This window comes from Octodon degus, unplaced genomic scaffold, assembly GCF_000260255.1.
Source record: "Octodon degus isolate 3935 unplaced genomic scaffold, OctDeg1.0 scaffold00005, whole genome shotgun sequence".
NCBI lineage: Eukaryota > Metazoa > Chordata > Mammalia > Rodentia > Octodontidae > Octodon > Octodon degus.
This window is the reverse complement of record NW_004524581.1, coordinates 25,749,364-25,772,605: the sequence shown is the minus strand read 5'-3', so window position 1 is coordinate 25,772,605 and position 23,242 is coordinate 25,749,364. Positions and strand designations below refer to the sequence as shown.

Here is a 23,242-nt window from a genome sequence, read left to right as displayed (position 1 = left end):
AGCATTGGGTCTTATATTTAACTGGCAATGTCAGAAATTATTGACCTGAGTCCCCCACAGCTCAACTTAACAGCATGGCTTTATTTTTTATATTTCAACTTCATACTTTTCTACTGGATGGTTAAGACCAAGGTAAAGCAGGACCTATGCAAGAAGAGTTTACATAGAAATTTTTAGTCACTTTTACATGCTTTTAGTACAGCATGAAAGATGGGCACCTAGTCCCAATTTTGTGCGATCCTACCCATACCATTTGTTAAAGAGACTGTCTTTTCTCCAGCATGTTTTTTGACCCTTTGTGAAAAATCAGATGGGCACAGATGCTTGGGTTTGTTTTTGTGTCTTTTACTCTACAACACTGGTCCGCATTTATGTTTTTATGCCCTTGTAGTATAGTTTGTGGTCTGGTGTAGTGATGCCTCTGGCGTTGTTCTTTTTGCTCAGGGTTGCTTTGAGTATTTTAGTACTTTTCTAATTCCAAATGAAATTCCATGTGGCTTTTTATAGTTTGGTAAAGAACGAGGGTATTTTAACAGGAACTACATTGAATCTATAGGTTGTTTTTGGTAATATAGCTATTTTAAAAATGTTAATTCTATCAATCCAAGAAAAAGCAGTATCTATGTTCTAACGTCCTCTTCAATTTTTTTCAGAGTTCTGTAAATTTTCATTATAGAAGTTTTCCTTTCTTAGGTTGATTCCTAGGCATTTAATATTTTTGACATTATTGCACATGGAATTATTTTCTTGTGAGCTTACTATTAGCGTAGAGGAATGTGATAGATTTTTGTGCACTAAACTTAAACTAACAACACAACACAGTGAATCACTTGGTTTGTTAAAAAGATAAACAGTCAAACTCACAAAATGAGAAAGAATGGCCAAATTGATGAACTTAGAAATGAAAAAAGTGAAATAAAACAAATATCACTAAAATGCAGAGAACCACCAAATTATTTTCAAAGTGTGTACTCCAATAAACTGGAGAATATGGAAGAAATGGATAATTTCCTAGACATATGTGACCTACCAAAATTGATTTAAAAAGATAGAAAAATACACATATCAATAACATAAACATAAGCAATGAAAATGAAGCAGTAATTAAAACTACTGCCAAGGAAGAGCCTACGACTAGATGGGTTTACAGCTGAATTCTACCATAACTTCAGTTTCCCATACAATGGAAGAAGAATCTTCTTTCTTAATGCCATTTTTGTTTTAATGGGATTTGTTATCATGTAATTATAATCCAAAATGTCAAAACAAGAACATCTTCTGTACCACATGTGTCTATGTGCTATTCACTGATAATGTCTGTTTTGTACCTGAGATCACTTTTCACCTGAGTGAGGTGACCATCCTACGAAAGGGCAGAGCTACCAAAGATGTATCATAGTTGGAGAAGGAAAGCTTCCACCGCCTACACAGCCAACCTGAGCAAACTCCAGAGCGACTACCAGATGTTAAGCATGCTGGGAAATGCAGAGGATAGAGTGACTTAAGTCACCATGATTTTTTCTAGAAAGACAACATTAGAAAAAGATCACAGTCAATTTTATTCTTTGATGAAATGGTGAAGAATCACTAACTATGTCCTATCCTATGAACTGTTGAACTACAGACACTGGAGGTTGAAGGTTGCTTAGGATTATTTCAACCAATGCCCATGTTTTATAGACAGAGAGAAACACAGAAAAATGACAGAATTTATCTAATATTGCAGCCAAGACTGGAACCCAAATTTCCTGATTTCTGATCAAGTGCTTTTCATATTACATTGCCTCTCTCAGATTCCAATGGCTCTTCTCAGCTCTGGTTCTTCCCATCATTAGGTACAGCAAACCAGGTTGACTAGATTCAGAGGAATAGAGCTCATGCTCTGTTCTTCCCTCTCATCTTCTCAATGTCAGAGTTTCAGTGTAAAAGCTAACTCAATAAATGATTAAAGACCCTCTCTGGCACAGGCAGTAGGAGCATCCCAAACCTGGCAAGGCATATTTCTTACCCCAGGGGAATTTACTGTAAATATAAATTTAGTACAGTATCTGCAGATATCAAAGGTAGGTGTGCAAAATTCTTCATCACCTGATCACATTTTCTAATGCAAACTTTTTTTTTTTTTTTTTGTATTTTTAGGGCAAGGTCTATACGGTGTTCAGGGTCGCACTATTAGATCAGACTCATAGTGATCCGCCTGTTTACAGCCTCCCAAGAGCTAGCATTACAGGCGCACGCCACCATGCCCAGTCTCAGCTGCTGTCTCGGCACACCGTGGGGGCAGAGCTGGCATGGCAGGCCCGGGGATCGACCCCCAGCCCCTGTGCCTGCTTGTAGGTGCTTTAATCCGCTGAGCTACTTGGCCGGCCCTTGCAAATCTTTTTAAATTGATTCTTTGATTTTCCCAGCACAGCACAAAAACCCTGAAGCCTCTTCTGTTACTCTAGCATGAGAATGTGTGTAGCAGTTTTGTAACCCTTGTTCCATGGCTCACCAGTTGCCTCTGAAACTTAGTGCAATCATTCCCCTCCAGCTCGATCTGCCCAATGAGCAAAGGGGGAGCACCGAGCTCCTGTGGTCACTGTCCTTGACAAACCCAGACAAGTCCGAGGGGCTAGCTATAGTCAAGTTCTTCCCCTCCCCTCCCTTTCCCTCCTTTCCTCTCCCCTTTCCTTTGACTTCTCCATTCCTGGGTTATTGCTAACAGCCTCCAATCTGCTAGGTGTAGTTTAGTCTGGAGGTAGAAGAGTTACACTAGGTACTAGAAAGCCAGCTAAGAAGTCCATTGGAATAAGGATCAACCGCAGACCAAAACCTTGTCATTCTAAACCTGGCTTCCAGTAGTGTAATGACACTACATGTTCCTCTATTTTGGCTGCTACAACAAGATATCATACACTGGGTATATAAGCCACAGAAATTTCTTTTTCAGAGTCGTGCAGGACAGAAGTCTGTGGTCTGGGTGTTGGCGAAGCCGGTATTGGTGAGAGTCCCTCCTTGACAGTGGGAGACCTGTTTCTCAAGCGCCCTCTACACAAGGGGAAGTATAAAAGACTCCCTGGGTCTTGTTTCATGAGGACCCTGTTTCACCTTGGGAGGGCTCCGCTCCAGGCCCTAGTCACATCTCACCCCCCAAAGGCCCCACTCCAACACCGCTGGTGACCAGGTTTCAGCACATGAATGAGTGGGGCACACACAGGCAGACCCAGCATTCCTCACACGCAGCTAGCTGTCAGCCGTCCTCACGTCTGACGCTACAGCTCACGTGCTTCCTATGTAAGAAGTTTTACCATTTTTTGAAACTTCATTCTAATAGTTTTATAAAGGCCATGTTTTTCATGGATTCAATAATCTTTCTTTTCCCTGGAAAAACACTTAGAATATAAATAATAATCTAGCCTAACTCCTTGTATTCATATTGTAAGCATAAAAGAAATGATACGCAAAAATTTTAAACTGACATCAATGGAAGAATACAGTATATAAAAATTACAAATTACTGTTTTACTGTTTCTTCCTATTTTGCAAACTAAAATAATAATTTGAATATTTTAATCAAATTAAAATAATTACCTCTATAGAAAATCATGTGTATTTCTAAGTTATTTTAGAATATTTAATAGGAATATTAAAATGTCTTATTGAGGATAGACAACTTCTGATACAGGGTATCTGGACAAAAACATGCAAGCTGGGAGCAAAGAACATGCCCCGTTTTGGCAAATTTTAAGCACAGACTGAGCGGTGGTGTGTAAATGCTGGCACAGTCACTTACTCCATCGAGGGCCAAGCTCTGAGGACCACTTCGGTCATCACATCATCAGTGCTGATCTGATCAAGTGACGGTCATTATTAGTGAGACTGTCCAGAGAAGCCACTGGGGAGAACCTAATATTCTATTGTCTCCTCTTTTGGATTTGCCTGTTGCTGCCTCAGCTCTAATCTGAATCCTTTCTCTGAGAGAAGGCCAGGATGAGAGCAGTGAGTGGGTCCCACGTGACAAGAGTAGAGTCCTGCAGGTCTGCCAGCCCTCCAAGCACCCGGCTCAGTCCCTGCTGTCATGCTTTCTGAGACAAATCCCAAAGAGACTTTCCCATGAAGTGGGGTTCGAGCAACTGCAGTTCCCATCACGACTGTCCGTTTGTCCTAACTGAAAAACAATCCACTCTATTATGAAAAGATTCTGTTATCCCACATTTGTTAATTATGATTGAGACCAGAAACACACAAACTTTCAAAGAAACAACTGGAAGGGAACATCTGTAAGTCATTTCCCCTCTTCTTTGTTGTTCGGCTACTCACGGCAAATCTTCCAATCTGGAGGCTTCGTGTCTTGGATCCAATAGATCATAACCACACTCATTGTAGATTTCCAAGTAGGAAATGTGTGTTGTGTATATTTTGCTGCTGTCCTGATTGGAAAAGGGAAAGACGCTATTTAATGACTATAAATAACAACTGGGCTGAGAAAGATGAACACACTCATCACGATGGTTTCCTCCTATTTTCTTTTCTTTTCTCTCTCACTTTATATGGTTTACATTTTCAGTCCGTGACACTTTCAAGTTGCCAGTTACCATATGCATGAAGCTTTTTTTTTATGGCCAACACCCATGATTACAAGTAACTTCAGTCTGTTATTTTTTATTGGTTCCACGTTATACATAAAAAGTCAATATACACTTAAGATGAGCCAACTCGGTTGCAGAACTGTATAACACACCACTTCTCACTTTCCAGGACCTCCCCACACCCCAAGAAAAAGGTTACTAAGAAAACACAAGCTTACATTCTGTGAATTGTCTATTCATAAGAGAACACAGATCATTCTTTTGGTTCAAAAATTTCAGCAGCAAATAGTTTCCATCACCATCATCGTTTTGGTTTTTTTTTTACATTTTTACTAGTCAAAAATTTCTGATGATATAGACAGGTAACAGTGAGAGTAAAGTCTGAGGGATACAAGACAGCTTAGAGCAGTCAGGGTAGAGCAGGTAGACACTGGCAATTAATTCTCTGTCTGCACCCTGCTTACTGGGATAATTTTCCTGGCCCAAGAGGGCAAAGCAGAGACTTTCAGCTGCTGGTTAGAGAAAGGTGTATTTGTGGCCATGGGCAAAATGCAAAGATTTGTATGTCAGTGTCATGAAACTGAGAGTCAAGCTAGCCCATCTTCATCTCTGCCCTGCGCACAGACAGCAAGACCTGCTCCCTCTGAGCTGGAAAGCTGCGGGAACGTCTCTCCGTTTCTGAGAAAATTCTAAATTCTATTTTCCATGTGAATTATCACATAATTCTTTCTGATCCTTCCCAAGCACAAATGCTTCCATTTCTGCAAATATATCACGGTTCTCACAAGACAAGAATATGTTTGGGCCTTGTGGCAAGAAGACTGCCAGGCACCAAAGTGTCCGGACAGTAACACAGATTGCAGCAGGTGACCCTTTGGACTGATTCTTACTATCACAAAGCAATCAATTTAGCAGGCTTTGTTCAAAGGGAGAGAGGGCCAGGTCCTAGAGGCTTGGAGAGTACACGGGCCTGCAAGTAAAGAAATTCCTTTCCAACCAGCTGTGAGCCCAACAACGGCAGCCTGCTAAAGCGAGGCGGTGGGACGTTAAAGCCCTGTGCGCTCTTTAGTTTAACATTAATAACTCCAATTTGAACTCTCCAAATAAAGATGTTATTACCTTTTATTTAATTTATTTATTCACAGTACCAGGGATTGAACTCAGGACCTTGTGCGTGCCAGGCAGGCATTTTGTTACTACCTTTTAACAATAAACTGATTCGTGAAAAATTAAGGCAACTCCCAGCCAGGGCATGACTGTAATAAGAACATTACGCCGGAGCAGAAATGCCTTATCTTGGTGCTCTATGAAGGTGATGATGTGCGCTGAATCACTCCTAAGCACGTTTCTCTCGACCAGATGCTGAACATCTTGCTGCTGTGAGAGACTCTAATGCTTATCCTGACACATGGCCTACTGAGTGCATTAGTGTCCTGGCTTAGTGAAGGGACCATTTCAACATAATTCTTTGGTTGTGGCTTGGCGGAGCAGAGGTGTTCAAGACTCTGTGGCTGCTAGTCTAATCCAGTGTGTCCCAAAATATTCCTGGCAAAAAGTGTCCCATGATACATATATATATTTCTGTTCCTCTCTGGAAGAGTCTCAGAGCACTGCAGAGGCAAGGGATCCTTCAGCAACATTGCTGCTTAAGCAAACATTAAAAATAACTTACCTAATCGTGTGTGAACCAGCCCCACGATTATGGTCTGAAACTTTAGCACGCATTCTGAGTTCTTGTTACCGTCAGACAGATTTGGGTTTGAACACTGGATCTTCCATTTATACCCAAGTGTGCCTGAAGGCCTTACCCTCATTGTTCTACTGTGGCAATAAATCAGGGAATAATAACTCTCACCTTGGAGTCTCGTGACAGAGAAGTAAGGTTCTATATTTACTATTCTACCCAAGACACATATGGCCCACAACAAGTATCACTGAGTTACTGCTGCTGCTATTACTGCTACTGATATTCCTTTAAGCCGTTACGTGGCGAGGCCTCCAAGGGGAGAATCAAGTGTGCGAGCGTAAAAGAAGAGGAAATGAAAAGCAAAAAGAACAGCCAACTTGTATGTTCAGTGGAGAGAGTCTCTTATTCCAAAAATTAGAGTAAATCATAAAAAGTCAGGAAAACAGCAGGCCCGCTGCCCTGAGAGGAGAAGGACGGTGCCTTTGGCGCCTCCGGCCTCTGCATTTTGGGACTGTTATTGGAGTATGCACTTAACATTCACTGGGCTGTGAGGCAGGCTACCTTTCCTCACTATGCCCTTTTGAAGGCTGTAACGTAACACACGTTTCCTGCAGACAGCCTTCTCTCCTGACCCTAAATAAGTCTGAGCCTCGCAGTTCTCAAAAATAATGAGCAAGGATTTCTAAAAGAAATGGAATCAGTTTTCTCCTCTTAAAATTGGTGAAAATGTGCTTGTATCACACTCACAGGCATTTCAGGACCCAGGATGCACTAGGTCCTTAGTTTATCTTGAAATAAAGATACCATATAGTCAGTTATATTTCCTTTAGTAATTCTAGAGGTACCAGCCTGCATTGCTCAGGAATAGCATGTGGACAAACGTCATGACATACTTTCAGTTGCTTGATTGTTTCAAGCAAGTCCTATGTGATCATGATGAATAGGTTGTGTCCCATCATGGAAATCTGTCCATTTAAAAAGAGCTGTCCTGCCTACAATTGGCCCCCTGGGCTTTCTCAAAGTCCAGGAGTTATTAAGGATCATTCAGAATGAAATGGGGTTTATAGCAATGTCTATGACAAACAGATCTCAAAACAATGAACCTGACAGATGGTGAGTACTTGGGAGGCGTGTGGAGTCTTAGAGCTGCACTTCGGTAACCAGAGAGGAAATTCAAAAAGAGACAGAAAATATTTTCCATTAGGAGGGGATTTGTTTATTCTGTTTAACCTAATCAGGGAGATTGGCTTCATTTGTGCTGAATGTTTCAAAGGATCTCTGAAATTGGGCCGGGATCATTTGGCCCAGCGCACATACATGAATATTCATGGCTGTGGTGATGACTGTTGCGTATGGAGCACAGAGTGGGCCAGGAGCTCAATAGCACCTTGAATGGAGGCTCTTCAGCCCTTCAGGGAAGTCCTACAGGACTAAGGCAGAAGGCGGCCACCCAGGCCACACGCTGCCAGGAGCGCCCCTTCATAGGACCAGGCCAACCCACACCCCAGTGAGCTTTCCAAGACAATGCTCTTCCATGGAAACAAAAACTATTTGAAATTATGTTCCTAGTTTGGGAACCAAATAAAGAGGAAATCATAGAAAGAAATGAGTGACGAAAAAGAAGGGCTCTAGATCCCGATTATGCACTACCCTCAACCTTTTCTCCTCAACACTTTCTGGCCTGCAGAGCTCGAGTGCTCAAGCTAGCGAGAGATGAGTTGAACTAATAGGTAATTGCTACTTTATGGATGACAATTAGAATTATGCAGCTCTCAGCGATTTCTTCTCATCTCTGCAACTGGAAGTGCAAACAGCACACAGTGAAGAAATTTTCAAGTGCCTGTTACACTGACCTAGTTAGGACATTTGTGATACAGAATTAATATGACCAAGAAATTGCTGGATCTGGAAGGGATGCTAACGTGCTTACAGGACACCTCCATCTCTAGTTTCAAAAAGGGAAAACCCAACCCACAGAAGTTAAGTGACTCAACATAGGTTTTTTTTTTTTTTTTTTTTTAAATACAAATCTAACAAAATAAAGCCAGCTGGAGTTACAGAGGTAAGGTATGTAGTGGCAAAAGACAGTTTATCTGGAGAGACCCAGGATGGAACTCCAGATTAGCTATTTATAAATGCAGAAGTGCAGAAAAAAATGGAAATGGAGGCTCAGCCCCTCAGCCACAAAATAAGTATCTAGGTTGTCAGTTGCATTAGGTGTTGCATTAAATAATGATAAAGTATCAGATGCTTGGAGGCACTAAATAAAAAACACACAATACGGGGAGCTCCTCTTGATATAATACTCCTTGCAGTGAGAATTTGCACTTTGGTAAACTGGCTTCAATTAAAGTGTGGAAAGGTAACAACCGTACCATTGTAGTTTGTACTATAGTAGCTAAAAAGGGGTCTGTTTTGGCAAAAGGCTATGTCTGGATTTCGTAGTGTGGAATGAAGGTGCTAGCTGGTAAAAGGTGCCATCTACCTTCTAGGCCCCGTGAGTGTAACAAGGAATTTCCCTGAGCTTTTGCTGAAGTAGCAGCCCTTTAAGGAAAAGCACCTTCTGAATTTCCACTTCTCCAGCAAAAGCTTAACCTTTCCTTAAATGTAAAGGCCAGAGTTAATACACGATACGACTTTCTCATTTAGATACCAGATAATATAATGTCACAGTAAATTTCTTGCCCATGGTAATTTTTTGCTGAATATATCAAATACAAAATGAACTTAGTTTCATACCTTTCGTAACTGTTCGAAAATGTACGACAACGTCCTTGGGATGATGCCTCTGTCGCTGTAGCGCTCAGCCCCACCTGTGATAGTGAAGGTCTTGCCGCTTCCTGTCTGCCCATAGGCAAAGATGGTACTGTTGTAGCCCGCCAGGACACTGTGGAAAGGAACAGCAAACTTTTAAGATCAAAACTGCTGCATGCATTTGCAGCAATCCCATATGGGATGGCTCATATTCTAATGTCAACCTTATGAAATACTAAAGTAAAGACACTAATGGGAAATTCTGTGGAAATATTTACGTGCCCACCTAGCCAGAATTTACATTTTAATCCAGGAATATTAACACATTGAACTTTTCCATCTAAAAAGGACATGTAACTCAAATGGAGTCCAGTCGTCTCAAATATTATCTTGTATGTTAGTATATTGCACTTGAATCAAAGAGTATGTTGAAAAATAAGTCTTGGAAAAGTACCATCTGCAACTCAGTCAACTGTCCATTTGACACTTGCTATCTCGGATGGTGACTGTTCACAGCAGTCACTGTCTTGAGAACACCAAGCATACACTGTGCCACTGCGTACCTTGCCGTGTGATTTCCTACTTAATACTCAGGACCAACTGAACCCCCCGCCCCAGGAATTCTGCTACCCTCCTTTCTTGGAATGACTTTCTGGTAAGAAATGGGGCTGTTAGTGTTTTGCGGTCCTGCAGAGCAGCCCTTTGCTTGATGGTGGTCTTGGGACCTGAACATGCTCAGCTGTTGCCGGCCACCAGCCATAGTACAGGCTTATGACAATGCATGTGACACGATGCAGACTTTTTCAAGTGTGGATCTTTTATCCGTGGCACACAGAACAGTAAGCTCCTGCAGCTTTTCTTCTTTCTTCCTTTTCTTTGTTACAAATGGCCCCTTGATCTGCAAGATGTTTTCATCAAGCTGGCTATGATGATGTCAGCTAATGGTACCCACATTGCCAGTGGTTTCGGAAATACCTGGCTGCCCCGAGAGCACTTTTCCGTGTTCATACTGGGCTCTTCTGCTGTGCTACTCCAGCTGAGCTCTAGTCCACAATTATCTCTAGGCCTCATTATGTTCTCATGCCTAGATGTTGAGCAACGTATCACCAGAATTCCCTCTCAAAATACGCCTCATGCCTATAGCTCATTCTGAAGTGGTCAGTTAAGTCCTCAGCCTCTTACACAAGCAGAAACTTACAATAATATCTTCAGCTCCAAATGAAAGCATCCTTTGATCATGAAGCACGTATTGTCAGTGCTTACAAACTTAAAGGACTTGCTAAGAAAGGGAACAAAAATGAATTACTGCCGTGTGGTTTTGCTTTCTACTTTTGAGAAGCTCATCCCGTCTTCATGCGTCTCCTCATGGTGACAGTGTGCTGTTGAGATTCTCGGCTTGTTAAGATGTTCCAGTTACTGCAATGCATTTAGGTGAGTGATTATAAAATCTCTTTCCCCAACAGGATTTGTCACCAATAAAACAAAAATGTCCCATTAGCAAAATTATGTGCAAATGCGGTATTTCTTGGCTATAAATGCTCTAAGTAAATGAAGCCTATAACTTTAAGTATCAGATCATAAAAACTGTATTGACTCTTGATAGAAGACAAGGAATACAGAGCACCAATTAACATTTCCATTTTGACACAGTATAGCCGCTGAAGCGAGTGATGCACCATGTCTCATTGGTGCCCGCTGACTGTCAAATCTACTTTTTTATACTTAGCTCTTCTTTCTCACTGCTGGCTGTTCCTGCACCTCTGCCTCTAATGTATCTTCCTCCTCTCCTCATGTGCTGTGGGTCAGAAAACCAGAAGGTATAGGTTCAAAGAACCCTATATAAAATAAAAAGATACAGACTCCACCTATAGATATTCCTGTGGCTATTTATTACACTACCACAGTAAAAATTTATTAAAGGAATGCTAACAGGCAAATTCTGTCTACAGTTCCTTTGCTTAGAAACCTCCTCATTTCAAATGCAATCTTCTGTTTACTTTTCACTGGGCCCGAGACATTTTCATGTGCTTCCAGTGTTATCTATCCTTAGAAGGTACAAGGATTAGAACTAAAGAGAGAGGCTTGGCAGTATAAAAGTTTTTGAAAATCCATTCCCCCAAAGGAACTATGACATGAATGGCAAAAATTGTCAAAATCAACTTTTTCAGAACCCTGGAAATCATCCAAAGGTGCACAATAATCCAGGGATTGCTTAAGAAAAACAGCTTCAACTCTGCAGGAACTAGGAGTGTTGTGGTGTTTTGGCTTGAAACTTCCCAGTCCTCTTCCCACAGATCCATGATAGCCTTGAAAAACAATAGCCTTAAAACCACAGAAGCTGTGGAAACCAGCAGCCTAGCTATCACTTAACGGGCCAATAAAAAGTAGCTCCTCACAAAGCCCCATTCCCAAGAAATGCCACTCTCCGGCCTTCTTGGAAAAGCTTCACTTCCGGTACAGAAGTTGTCTGCGGCTTGGTTTAGACCCTGCTTGCAGAGAGCAGCCCTAGTGCTAAGGTGCTTGTTGAAAATGATCGGTGGCAAGTGTTCAATATCAGCTGCAGGGCTGGGGAGATGGCTCAGTAGAACAAGCGCTTGCCTGGCAAGTGCAAGGGCCTGAGCTCAAGCACTGATTCCGGGGGAAAAAAAAAATCACAGCTGCCTGAGGCTGCAATACCAGTGAGGCAAATAAGACTGTGACCAAGAGCTTTAAGATCTGTGGAGAAAGCTGTCTGAAAGGTGACTGGAAAAGCTCTGACATATTCCTGGGACTCTAAAAGGACACAGCTAAGTTCAGGGCCAGGTGCACTTAAGGAGGGCATTTTATGTCATCTCTGGTTGGCCTTGAGATGACACACATAGAAGCTGTGAGGCGAGGCAGCAACCGAGATCGAAGGTATCTCCACACACAGGGGGACCTCCCTGGTGCGAGGTCAGAGCTCGACAGGTTCAAAACACATGCGGGAATTTCTACCTGGCCAATGAGCTGACCGCTAAGCTAACTGAGAAGATATTTCAGAGGCTATATGTGACAAACATACATGGCAAACAAGAAAGTGACCAAAGTTTAAAAGAAAAATCTATAGAATAAGATGTTCTAAAAAATCACTGACATATTCAGATGCAGATTTTACAGACTTAGTCTAGAATAGACTAAAGAAACAGGAGCAAAGCAACAACAGCAAACAATCCCGAGATGGAGGGAATTTGATTTCCAGGGTTGTTACATCTCGAACTTAAAATGCTCAGTTTAAAAAAAATTATAAAACACATAAGAAGAACATATTGCCCATATATGTACAGTAAAAGGGAAAATAGAAGCAGTCCTCAAAGAAGCAGAGATGCTGTTTTACTACACAAAGGACAGCTTTTACAGATGTGTTCAAGGAACAAAAGCATGGTTAGAGAATTAAAGGAATATATGATAATGATGTCTCACAAAATTGAGAATATCAATAAAATACTAGGAATTATTTACAAAGAACCAAATAGAAATTTGGGGGTTGAACACTGAAACAACCCAAATTAAAACAGATAATTTGAGTTGGCAGAAGAAGCAGTGAGCCCGAAGACAGTTTAATTCAGGTTATACAGCCTGAGGACTGGAAGGACAAAGAGAACGAAGAAAATTGAACAGAGACCTCAGAGACCGACATACACGTAATGGGAGTCCTAGAGGAGAGAGGAAGGATATTTAAAGGAATAGTTACAGACAACTTCTCAAATTTGATGAAAACATTAATCTAAATATCCAAGAAGTTCAATGTGCTCGAAGTAGAACAAAGACATCCAAATGTAAACACAGCACACTCAAACTGTCTGTAGACAAAGAGAAGTAACTGATGAAATACGAGCAACATGATAGGATGCAGGGAGTGAGATCCCCCCCATTCAGGAAGGGAATCAAGAGATGGAGGAAAGGAGCGAGGAGGGAGAGGGGATGAGCAAAGGAATTAGGAGACACACATATACCAACTCTCTACCACGAGTAGAAAGCTTGTGTGCTGTAAACATGCACTATGGTAGTTTGAGCTTTACAAGGGCAAACAGTGCAGGGCACAGATTATACGATTATTGTATAATAATCACCTGAAGAGTCATATACAAAAAGAGTGCGGGAAATCTGCCCACACAAGAAAGACCAAGGAGACCAGCGGAGGGCCTGAGTCTCAAGGCAATGTCCTCCATGAGTCCAGCTGAAGACCTAGCGCCCTTAACAACGCCCCTCATGAGTCCAATTGGAGGCCTAGAGCCCATGACAATGTCTCACGCATGCCCACTTCACAGATCTGCACTGGGAGAGTCCAAAGGTGAGTGATGGAGGCTAGAGTCTACCTAATGCTCACAGTAAGAACCAGAGCTCCCCCGCAAAGAACCACAGCCACCCCAGTGCAGTGAGGTCCTGAGCTCCTCCAGTGATGAGAGCAGCTGAGCTCCTATCAGGAAAGCCAGGGCAACAAGCTTCTCAGGAGACTGAACAGTGCACCATCTTCTCCTCCAGAGCCAGGAAGTGACACTCACAGTGAGAAGCAGAGCTCCTCCAAAGTGAACCACAGCCATTCCTAGTGATGCCAAGGTCCCGAGCTCCTTCGATGATGAGAACAGCCAAGTTCATCAGGAAAGCCAGGATGACAAGGTCCTCCAAGAGAACCAACAGCTCCCTGTAGCTTCCCAACAGCTTCTAAACTTCTTCCTTCCCAGTTCTGCCTCTTATGCTGCTGGCAACAATCCTCAGGTGGCCTCCTACACCCAGCACCACACTGGTTCGGTTCAGCTGGGTGTTACAATTTGACCACAGTTGTCAATCCACCACATGCAGTAATGTAATATACACAGCAGAGGAAAAAGTAAGACATTGAGTTCCAAGTAGTTACTGCTGTGTAAGATTTTAGTGCAAATAAAAGTTACTAAGAAAAAAAAAAGAAATATAAGCACTCTTCATAGGATTAATAGTGGATTTCTCCTCTACAGAGGCCAGAGATAATGGAGTAACATGTTCAGAAGGCTGAAAGAAAGAAATTGGTCTGGATATCTTTCTTTGCAGAAATCAATGAACTTCTACAATTTCTAATTTAATTTTGTCAGATTGTTCATTGTGTTGCTTTTGTGTATTGATATTAGAACCTGCAAACTTATTGGATTTGTTTATTACTTTTAATAGTATCATAGGACTCTGTGGTAATGCGCACACATACACATTTTCATATATGACTGATGGTATATACACATTTTCCTTCACAGTTCCTTATAGCTCCCTTCCCAACGTAAGCCAGAGAGACTAGAATTTCTCCTTTCAAAGGCAAGTCATAGAAACTCTAGTTGGTCATAAATACATTCCCTGACTTGCCTCGTCTGACAGACGATAAGGCTTCCCACTTCAGAAGGGGTTCTACCTGAACCCCGAGGAAGGAGTGCTAATGCATCTCAATAGACACACCTTTCTGGGTTTACACATCCAATCTTTCACCGTTGGAGCACTCCTGTTCTGTCTCATGCGATTTCCACATGGGTATCCATGCTTCAATGATGCCTAGGCCGTGAAGTCTCCATAGAAACCCACGGAGGCGCTGGGCCTAGTGACACAGGCCTGTAATCTCAGCACTCTGGCAGGCTGAGGCAGGAGAACAAGTTCAAGCTTGACCTGGACAATTCAGTAACTCAGAATCTGTCTCAAAATTCTAAAAAATGAAAAACGGGCTGGGGCTGTGGTAGCAACTGTTTGATCCCCAGTACACAGAACAAACCAACCCTAAAGGACAGGGCTCAGGGAGCCTCGGGGCATGGATGGCACCCATCCTGTCAGGCCAGGTCCTGTGCCTCCATCTGGATCAGGTGTACTTTATTATAAGCCAGCAGATGTGTTTCCTTGCACCCTATGACTCTCTTTCCTCAAATCAGAGAACTGTGGGAGCCCCAATTTATAGCGCTTTGTCCAGAAGCGTAGATAAAACAATCCAAGGCTTGTAATTAGCACGCTAAAGAGGGTATGGAGAGGGAAGTTTTGGGGGCTGAGCCCTCACCCTGTGGAATCTGACAGTAGAGATGGCAGCAGGACTGTGTTGGATTCCACGACACCCAGCCAGTATCCAGTGCTGCAGAGTTAATTGGCTTGTTGGTGTGTACGGACAAAGGCCACACATCTGGTGTCAGAAGTGATCTATGTTACGAGTGTACCGTAAGAGAAATGGACAGACTACCAGAGGTTCCTCAGGACTTCCCACATACCCTGTGCATATATGACAGTTCAACCTCTTCTAATCTGAATGCTTTTTATTTCCTTGCCTTGCCTAAATTCACTGATTAGTTTGCTAGCAACAAATTATCTCAGCCTGTATTCATCTAGGAATACCTTAATTCCTTACTCATTATAACAGAATGATTTCGCTACTTATAGAACACTGTGTTTACAGATGATGAGATCTTACGTAAGACGGCCCTGAGGAATCCTATGGAACTATTAGAAATAATGAAGTTCAGCAGGGTTACACAGTGTGTGATTTAACAATGTTACAGTGGTTCTGTTAATGGCTGGCATGTAGCTCAGCCTGGTGTGCATGCTTAGTATACACGAAACCTTAGGTTTAATCCCCAGCACCAAACAAAAGAAAAAGATGGCAACTGTTATGGTTTGGGTCTAGTTGTCCCCCCAAAGCCACATGCAGCCACTGGGGAGGCTTCTAGAGTTTGCGATTAGTTCATGATCCAGTGCTGGGATTATGGCTGTGAGTGCTGCACCCAAGCACAGCGTGAATGCAGTGTAAGGCCTGCCCTGTCTCTGCTCCTCTGCCACGGCTCTTCCCATTCTGCTCTTGCTATTTCACTGGTTTCCGCTGCCATGGACAGCTCTGCCCTCAGCCACATGCCTGCTACTCTGCCTTGGAGCCAGTCAAGTACGGACTGAAACCTCTACAAACTGTGAGCTTTTCCTTCTTTAATTTTGGGTGTCAGGTATTTTGTCCCAGCAACAAGAGAAAAGTGAATGGAACAGCAATACTTCCCAAATAGGTCTCTATTATCCTAATCTCTTATCAAAATTTCAGCTGCTTTCTTTGAAGAAGTTGATATATTTCTGCAGACATCTACATGGGAATTCAATGGCCACACTCTTGATGAAGAAAAACAAAGATGAAAGACTCACATTTCCTAATCTTTAAACCTATTCCAAAGGTAGGACTTTTGCAACAGTAGGATAATGGCATATGGGCCGACTTCTGGGCCAATGGAATAGAACTGAGAATCTAGAACTAGAGCCTTATTCCTATACTCAGTTCATTTTTAGCAAAAGTGTTAATATCACTTAGGTAAAGGAACAGATTTTTAAAATAATGTTTAAATAAATATAAAAAAGTTCATATAGAGAAGAATGAAGCTGGACCCCCTACCTCATATCATGGACAAAAAATAATTCAAGGGGCCAGGGAGTGGCTCAGTGGAATAAGTGCTTCCCTGGCCAGCGCAAGGGCCTGAGTTCAATCCCCGGTTCCATCAAGAGAAAAAAAAATAATTCAAAATGAATCATACACTAAGTTATTAAGAGCTATCACTAAGAAAGCCCGATAAAACCATGGGAATAAATCTTCATGACACTGGATATGGAAATACTATGCTAAATCAATGAAACCAGTCAGAGAAGACCATACATTATAAAACTTTATTTATATGAAATGTCTATAACAAGTAAATCCCATAAAAATAGAAATCAGATTTGCGGTTGGTGGGTCCTGGGAGGAAAGAGAAAACAGGAGTAACCACTACTGGGTATGGGCCCAGGCTTCTTTCTCGGACACCTTAATAAAAACTGTTCTAGAATTAAACACTGGTCATTGATGGTTGTATAACTGTATTAAAAATATTAAATACATGGTGTGTGTGTGTTTTGCTGGGAATCAAACCCAGTGCCTTATGCATACAAAGCAAGAACTCTATCACTGAGTCACATCCCCAGCAAACTACAGGATTTAAAAGGTAAAATTTTTGGTATGTGAATTACACCTTGACAAAGATGCTGTAATAATAAAACAGTAAAAGAAAATCTATACTAAATGGTGGGTAATTAGAGGTTATTACTTTTTTCTATAATATTTTTAAAAGATAGAATGAGGGAATGGTAATTAATAAACAAAACCCAAACGAAAAGTATCAGCAACGAAAAATGGGGTGGACATGTTTTGGAGCTAGGTATTTCTAAACTTCATAAAATCAACAACATAGGCTACTGCTTAATCCATCTCAGCTAGAGACAATCCTCACGTGTAAATAGATCAACTCTTTATAAATTTAGAGTTGGATGATCAACTGAAATTTCCATTACATTTTTCCCTCGGAGTTTAAATTATAAGGCTGGGATATTTTGTCAGTTCTTCTCTTTTAATATTTGAATGAATAAAACAAATATAAAGCTTCTCCCCTCTGGGAGATTATAAACTGCTGTATTACTCTACATGCATCACATTTCTATGCTTGGAAAATATAAAAGTCACTTTTAAATTTAGTTTTTTTATCTTCATTATTCTTTATTTGTTTAACTAGACTAAGCTGAAGACTGCCTGGAAGTATCTGCATGAAATGAGATATTTTGTTCTCCCCAGATGAGAGGCTTTAAGCATCTTCTTATACACATATGTCAAAATAACCCTCAAAAATTATTATCAAAAAATTTATTATTGAAATGATCATTTAGTTCACAAAGTAAAAAAATTAACTCTAGACCCTCCAATTTGAAGAGAGAACATAGTTGAAAATAAAACCAAACAAATAGGATCACAAAGCTGAAAATTGGTGTCACTAGAAGCCTTGTGACTGTTTTCCACTCTACAGAAGAGATCCAGTTAAAAATTTTCTGGAAAATAGACCAACGATGTTTACCCAGCTCTGTGACTCGGGACCAGGCTGCAATGGGCTGGGCGGACTTCATTTTGGAGGGGAGAGAGGCAGGTGCGGTGGTACGTTAAAAACCGTAACTTTGGTTTACTTGTGGGGTCTGACAACTTAGCCTTAGAAAGGATCTAAGAAGCAAAAGAGAAGACATGCTTCTATTTCATAACCTAGTTTTAGAAACAAAATAGGGCACTCATAAAACACAACCCAAAAGTTTAGTACCAAGGACAGAATTTTTTAAGCTAATGAATTACTCTACATTTATGTTTAACTTGAATGCAAATGTTTGCTCAAGGTCAACAAGACAAATCTAGAACTGGAGGAAATTTAAGTCTGTCTTTCAAGCACAGAGTTGCCTCCTTTCCCTTCCTCCCCTCACCGTTCTGCGGAGCACACACTTTGGAACGCTCAGCACAGGTCATTTCTGTTCATTTAGTCCTCTTCCTAAAATAAAGTCCCACAGTCCCTCGTGAGCAGTCAAGGCAGCAATTTGGTGCAACCGGTTGTCCTTTATAGAGGAATGTGGAAAGTGACTCAACCGGTCACCTTCAGAGTATCTTTGGGTGCATAAATTCAGCAGCCTGAGCTTCTAAGAGGCACCTGAAACCCGAACAATAGCGATCTCTACCTAACACAACTTAGTCTTGCCATGCCTGAAAGTAACTTCCCCGTATTGAAGCCACGGGCATGTAAAACCTGTAACACTTCCAGCAAGCTTGTGCTCCTGGGACCCTCCCTGGGTGATGACAGAGAAGTGAGAATACCGAGGGAGAAAGGCCAAAGCTTAACACGGGAGAGCTGGGCCTTATGGAAGGAGACTGCTCTCCTCTCACAAGATTTCTGAGCCTCTTCCTCCTGCGCTAATATGTCCTCTCCCCACTCAGCGGCTGTTAACTTCATCTAAGGCATCCAATTTGAGGTCTGTGTTTAAATGATTAAGCTATAAGTGTATCCACTTTACAGGGTTTGTGATTTTTTTTTTTTTTTTTTTTTGTGATGTTCTTTTGCTGTCAGATTCATGGTGGTTTATGGAAATGATTATGTAGCTTCAAAGTGCTGAAGCAGAAAATGTATTGGGGAAAACTTTAATGAATTAAGACTATTTAAGATAATACAACTAGGCTTGCAACTAAATAATAAACTCAAAAGTACACAAAATCTCAAAAAAATTAACCAATAGAGCATATCAATTGAAGAAAAGACAAAAACTACATGATTATCTAAGTAAATTTAGAAAAGCATTTGAAAAAAAATACCTAACAGTGACTCATGATTTAAAAAAATGAAGAAGGAAACCTCTTCAACCCAAGAAAGGCCAACTATGAAAAACCCATGCCTAATATCACACTTAATTATGAGAGATTAAATGCATTTTCTATAACAACCAGAATGTACAACATCCAGATTATCTATTTGAAGATTAATAAACGAAATCTGGCATTGTATATATGATGACATGTTATTTGGAAGTAAACAGAAATGAGGTACTGAGAGATGCTACCCACTATGTGGACAAACTTTCAAATCCTTAAGTTGTTTAAAAACCACTAGTTTAAAAAGACAACATATTTTCCTGATTCCATTCATAAGAAAATCCATCAAGACAGAAAATAGAGCATGGCTACTGTATCAGTCAAATATCCAATACCCAGAACTTAAAGGAGAAGTTTAACTTGGCCCATCTTTTTAGAGAATTCAGTCCATGGTTACCTGACCTCAAGGCATAAATATTACGATGGCAGGGCATGGTGGAACGAAAGTGCTCATGGTGGCCAGGAAGCAGAACAGGGGACAGCACCAGACTGGAAGAAGCAAGTGACCATACATGGTACCCAAGGTCATGCCTTCATGACCCACCCAGACACACCAAGAAATGGGCTTTACTGATCTTAAACCAATCAAGTTGAAAGGCCCCAAGGGAGAAGAGGCAGGTCTGTGGAGCACACGCTCAGGCGGGCCGATCAGTGTCCCTCGCCCCATCTGCAGCGGCCACCGTGCCTAGAGACTGATGACACATGGCTGCAGTAGGCAGGTGAGTCTCCCATGTGCAAGAGAAAGGGGAAAGGGAAAGGGACTGGCAAGCACGAAGGCCTGAGTTCAATCCCCGGTTCTGCCAACCAAAAAAGAAAAGAAAAAAAAAGGAAGGAAGAAAGAGAAGTGGTGGCGGGGAGGAGAAGAACAACAATGCTCTTTTTTGCTGGATCCCTGACCCACAGCTGCCAGACGCCACGCCCCGTGCCTCGGCAGGGGACCCTGGCTGTCAGAGCCTGAGCTCAAGTGGGGAAGACGCTCATTTCCGCAGTGCTCTCTTCAAGGGTCTGCACCAACCTACTTGGGTGAGTCAGGAAGTCCTCTATTCTGTAAGCTGGGATTTTCATGGGTGCATCGCAGAGAGCCACAACTAAAAGTTTGCAGAGGGATCTGGGAGGGTGCTCTACTCCTCTGGTGCAGATGGGGCTCCTAGGCTGGCAGTGCACAAGGACACAATGCCTGTCTGCATGGGAGGGCCCAAGGGTGCGCCGGCACCTTCCAGCTTGCTTCGGGCCCTAGCACTCCCTGTCTTTGATACCCTCTGCTGCCCATAGGCCTGTTCCCTGCCTAGACTGGCAGGCAGGGCTGCTCACCTTGGGTAACATGGTGCCAGTCACAGTGCAGGCCTTGTGGGTGCTAGTGCTCCTATGGCCCAGCCACTCCCGGGAAGCCCTGCGTCCTGGAGGTTTACAGCCTGGGCGGCCTGCTCCAAGGGCTCTCACTTCTCGCTCAGACACTGTCATTTTAAAAGCTCATTCTGGCCTGCATCATTCCAGCTCCACTTCTAAGACACCTTGATGTAACCATAAATCCTGGTACAGAAATAAAGTAAGTCAGTTACATCAGGTGTTAGGGGGGAACAGCCAAGGTTATCCAAAGTAAGTGTATGCAGAGTGGGAAAAATGTACAGATCCAAAATAAGTTTCTGTAAGAAAAAATAAAGCTACAAAGATTGACCAGGTAGTGATTCATATACCTAGGACCATCAGTCAAAGCTTTCTGCAAGCATCTATGGGCATACTAACTACCCGACTCGGGTCATGAACAAGAGGTTCACAGGCCAGATTCAGCACTGTGTCTTTGGACAGAAATCACTTCTAAAAAATTCCATCTCAGTGCTCCACAGCCCAGGACTTGTGCTCTCCATCTAAGCAAGCACAGATACGGCCACTGCTGATGGCCCTCAGCGACTGGCTTCAAGGTATGGCTGCTGGCTCTCCAGTGGAATGAGCAGCTGTGCCGGCACTGGACTAAAGGCTTAGTGAGGCATACACAGGCAACCGTGTGGGGCTTGAAATGTCATGAGCACCTCCCTCTAGAGATGGCCCAGGCATCTCTCCCATCACCGCTCACACTGTAGAACTTTAAAAGTGACAGGAAAACAAGATGCTGGGCACTTTCCTGTAGAACAGTCCCTGTGGCACAGTTGGCACCTCCACTCTTGGGCAGGTCCCAAGAGCAGGCTCAGCAGCTGCCAACCTTGTGTGACCTGCCGTTCTCTTCCTTGGACACAGAGGCTAAGAAGGGGGACCCATGGAGAGCCTTGCGCACTCTGCAGCTTTCAGGGCTCGGGTCACAGTCTTGTCCCAACTACTTCAAACCAAACTTCGCAAGAGGCAAACACATCATGGGGTGTGTAATCGGAACAATCACTCTTGAGAGCATCTTCAAGATTTTAAGCTTGCTAGCAGCTTCTCAGCCATATATTTATGGACCAAATCCAGGCCAGAGTACTCTCTAAATGAGGCTGTTTATTTCCCAAGTTCCTGAAGAGACCATTTTGCTTTAGTATTAATAATAAGCATCTTAAATATGAAAACATAACAAATGCATGAAACTTCAATAGAAGAAAATGACTCCTTTTGAACATAGTCCAGTTCTGAAATATGTTCCAGTTTGAAGTCCAGCAAAGAGTATTAAAAAGTGAAGGCTACATTTTTTATCTTATTTATATTATGAGAAGCTCATTTACTGTAGCATTTCTGACAGACATTATTTTCTGTGACCCTTGAGAATAAACACTTAGATATATTAAATATATAATCATTTTCAGATGACTATTGAAGGAGGCATCTAAGTGAAACAACCAAGTTTTATACAATCAAGTGGAAAAATTCATTGCCTATGGAAATTTATCTGGGCAAAATCTTGCATAAAATTTGAGCTTATTATTTAGGTTACTTTGTACAAAAGAAAACGGAAAATACTTTCTTCTCATTGTAACACTGAGTTCCATATTGGTAAACTGGCCAACCATGTTTCTTCAGCCCCTGTTGCATTATGGGAAACTTTGTATGTATGGTATGCAGATTTCCAAGGTAGGGGGCAGTTTATTCCCAAGAAACTTGCAAGGCAAGAGGAAACAAAGTAATTACCAAGATAAGGATATTTAAATATGTGAGCATATGCATATATTTCAGGTATATAATCTAATTTACATATTAACCTGTAACAAAAAACCAGTATTGCTTATTTATGAATGTGTTTAGAAAGGGGTAGGGAACTTATAGAAAGTCTTCTTTTGAGAAAGGCCAAATGGAAAACCTTTTTCCAGGGACTCTGTCCTTTCACTTACAACAGTAAATACAGCTGGGTATTCCAACATCTGATCTGGTAGAAAGGGAAATCCAGCGACCCAGGCTAAGACACAGGAGCCAGGCTTAGAAGTAAAAGGATGAAGGGGCCCATAATATGGGCAGCAGCTGCCTGAGAGTTCTGAAAGACAGTGGAGTGGCAGGATGGCTGAAGAGGAAAGCAGTGGTTGTCCTCTGTGTGGAGCACACCAAGTGAGGCAGGAGAAAGGATAGTTAAGGTGTTCACAAAACATTAGAAATGTATGCCACTAGTCTTTGCAAATCCTGGAAAGCTTAAACACAAGCTGACCTTTGGTTATCTTCAAAAATGACACTGTACAGATTGGGTCATGTATGAGCTACTTTTCTTGTTGCTGAGAAAAAACACTCAACACCCAAAGTTGAAAGGAATGAAAGTTTAATAGGCTCACAGTTTGTAGAGGCTGCAGTCCATAGCCAGCTGGCTCCAAGGCAAGGTGGCACGGTACACGGCACTGCAGAGAAGCAGCTCATGGCGGGCAGAAGACAGCAAGAAACAAGGTCCAAGACCCCTTTCCCATCCCTTATATCTTATCCAGGATACCCACCCTCAGGATGGGGAGCACTCACATCCAAGGTAGGGCATTACAAATCCTATCTAGAAGTATGCCAAATCAATTAATGAACTAATTTAGTAATCACTCACTGTCTTGGTTACTTTTCTCTCTTTGCTGAGACAAAATACCTGACACTCAAAGTTAGAGGAGGAAT

At 42.0% G+C, this 23,242-nt stretch overlaps 1 protein-coding gene across 1 annotated transcript in view; it reads right to left on the bottom strand.

The window, feature by feature from the left end:
• Nucleotides 1–23,242, bottom strand: part of Kif6 (kinesin family member 6) — a 355,828-nt gene that overhangs the window by 265,608 nt on the left and 66,978 nt on the right. The window contains exons 4-5 of the mRNA XM_023720189.1: nt 8,998–9,145; nt 4,303–4,412 (exon numbers count right to left, since the gene is read on the bottom strand). Of these exons, the coding sequence (XP_023575957.1) occupies nt 4,303–4,412; nt 8,998–9,145 (258 nt within the window). The remainder of the gene's footprint in view (nt 1–4,302; nt 4,413–8,997; nt 9,146–23,242) is intronic.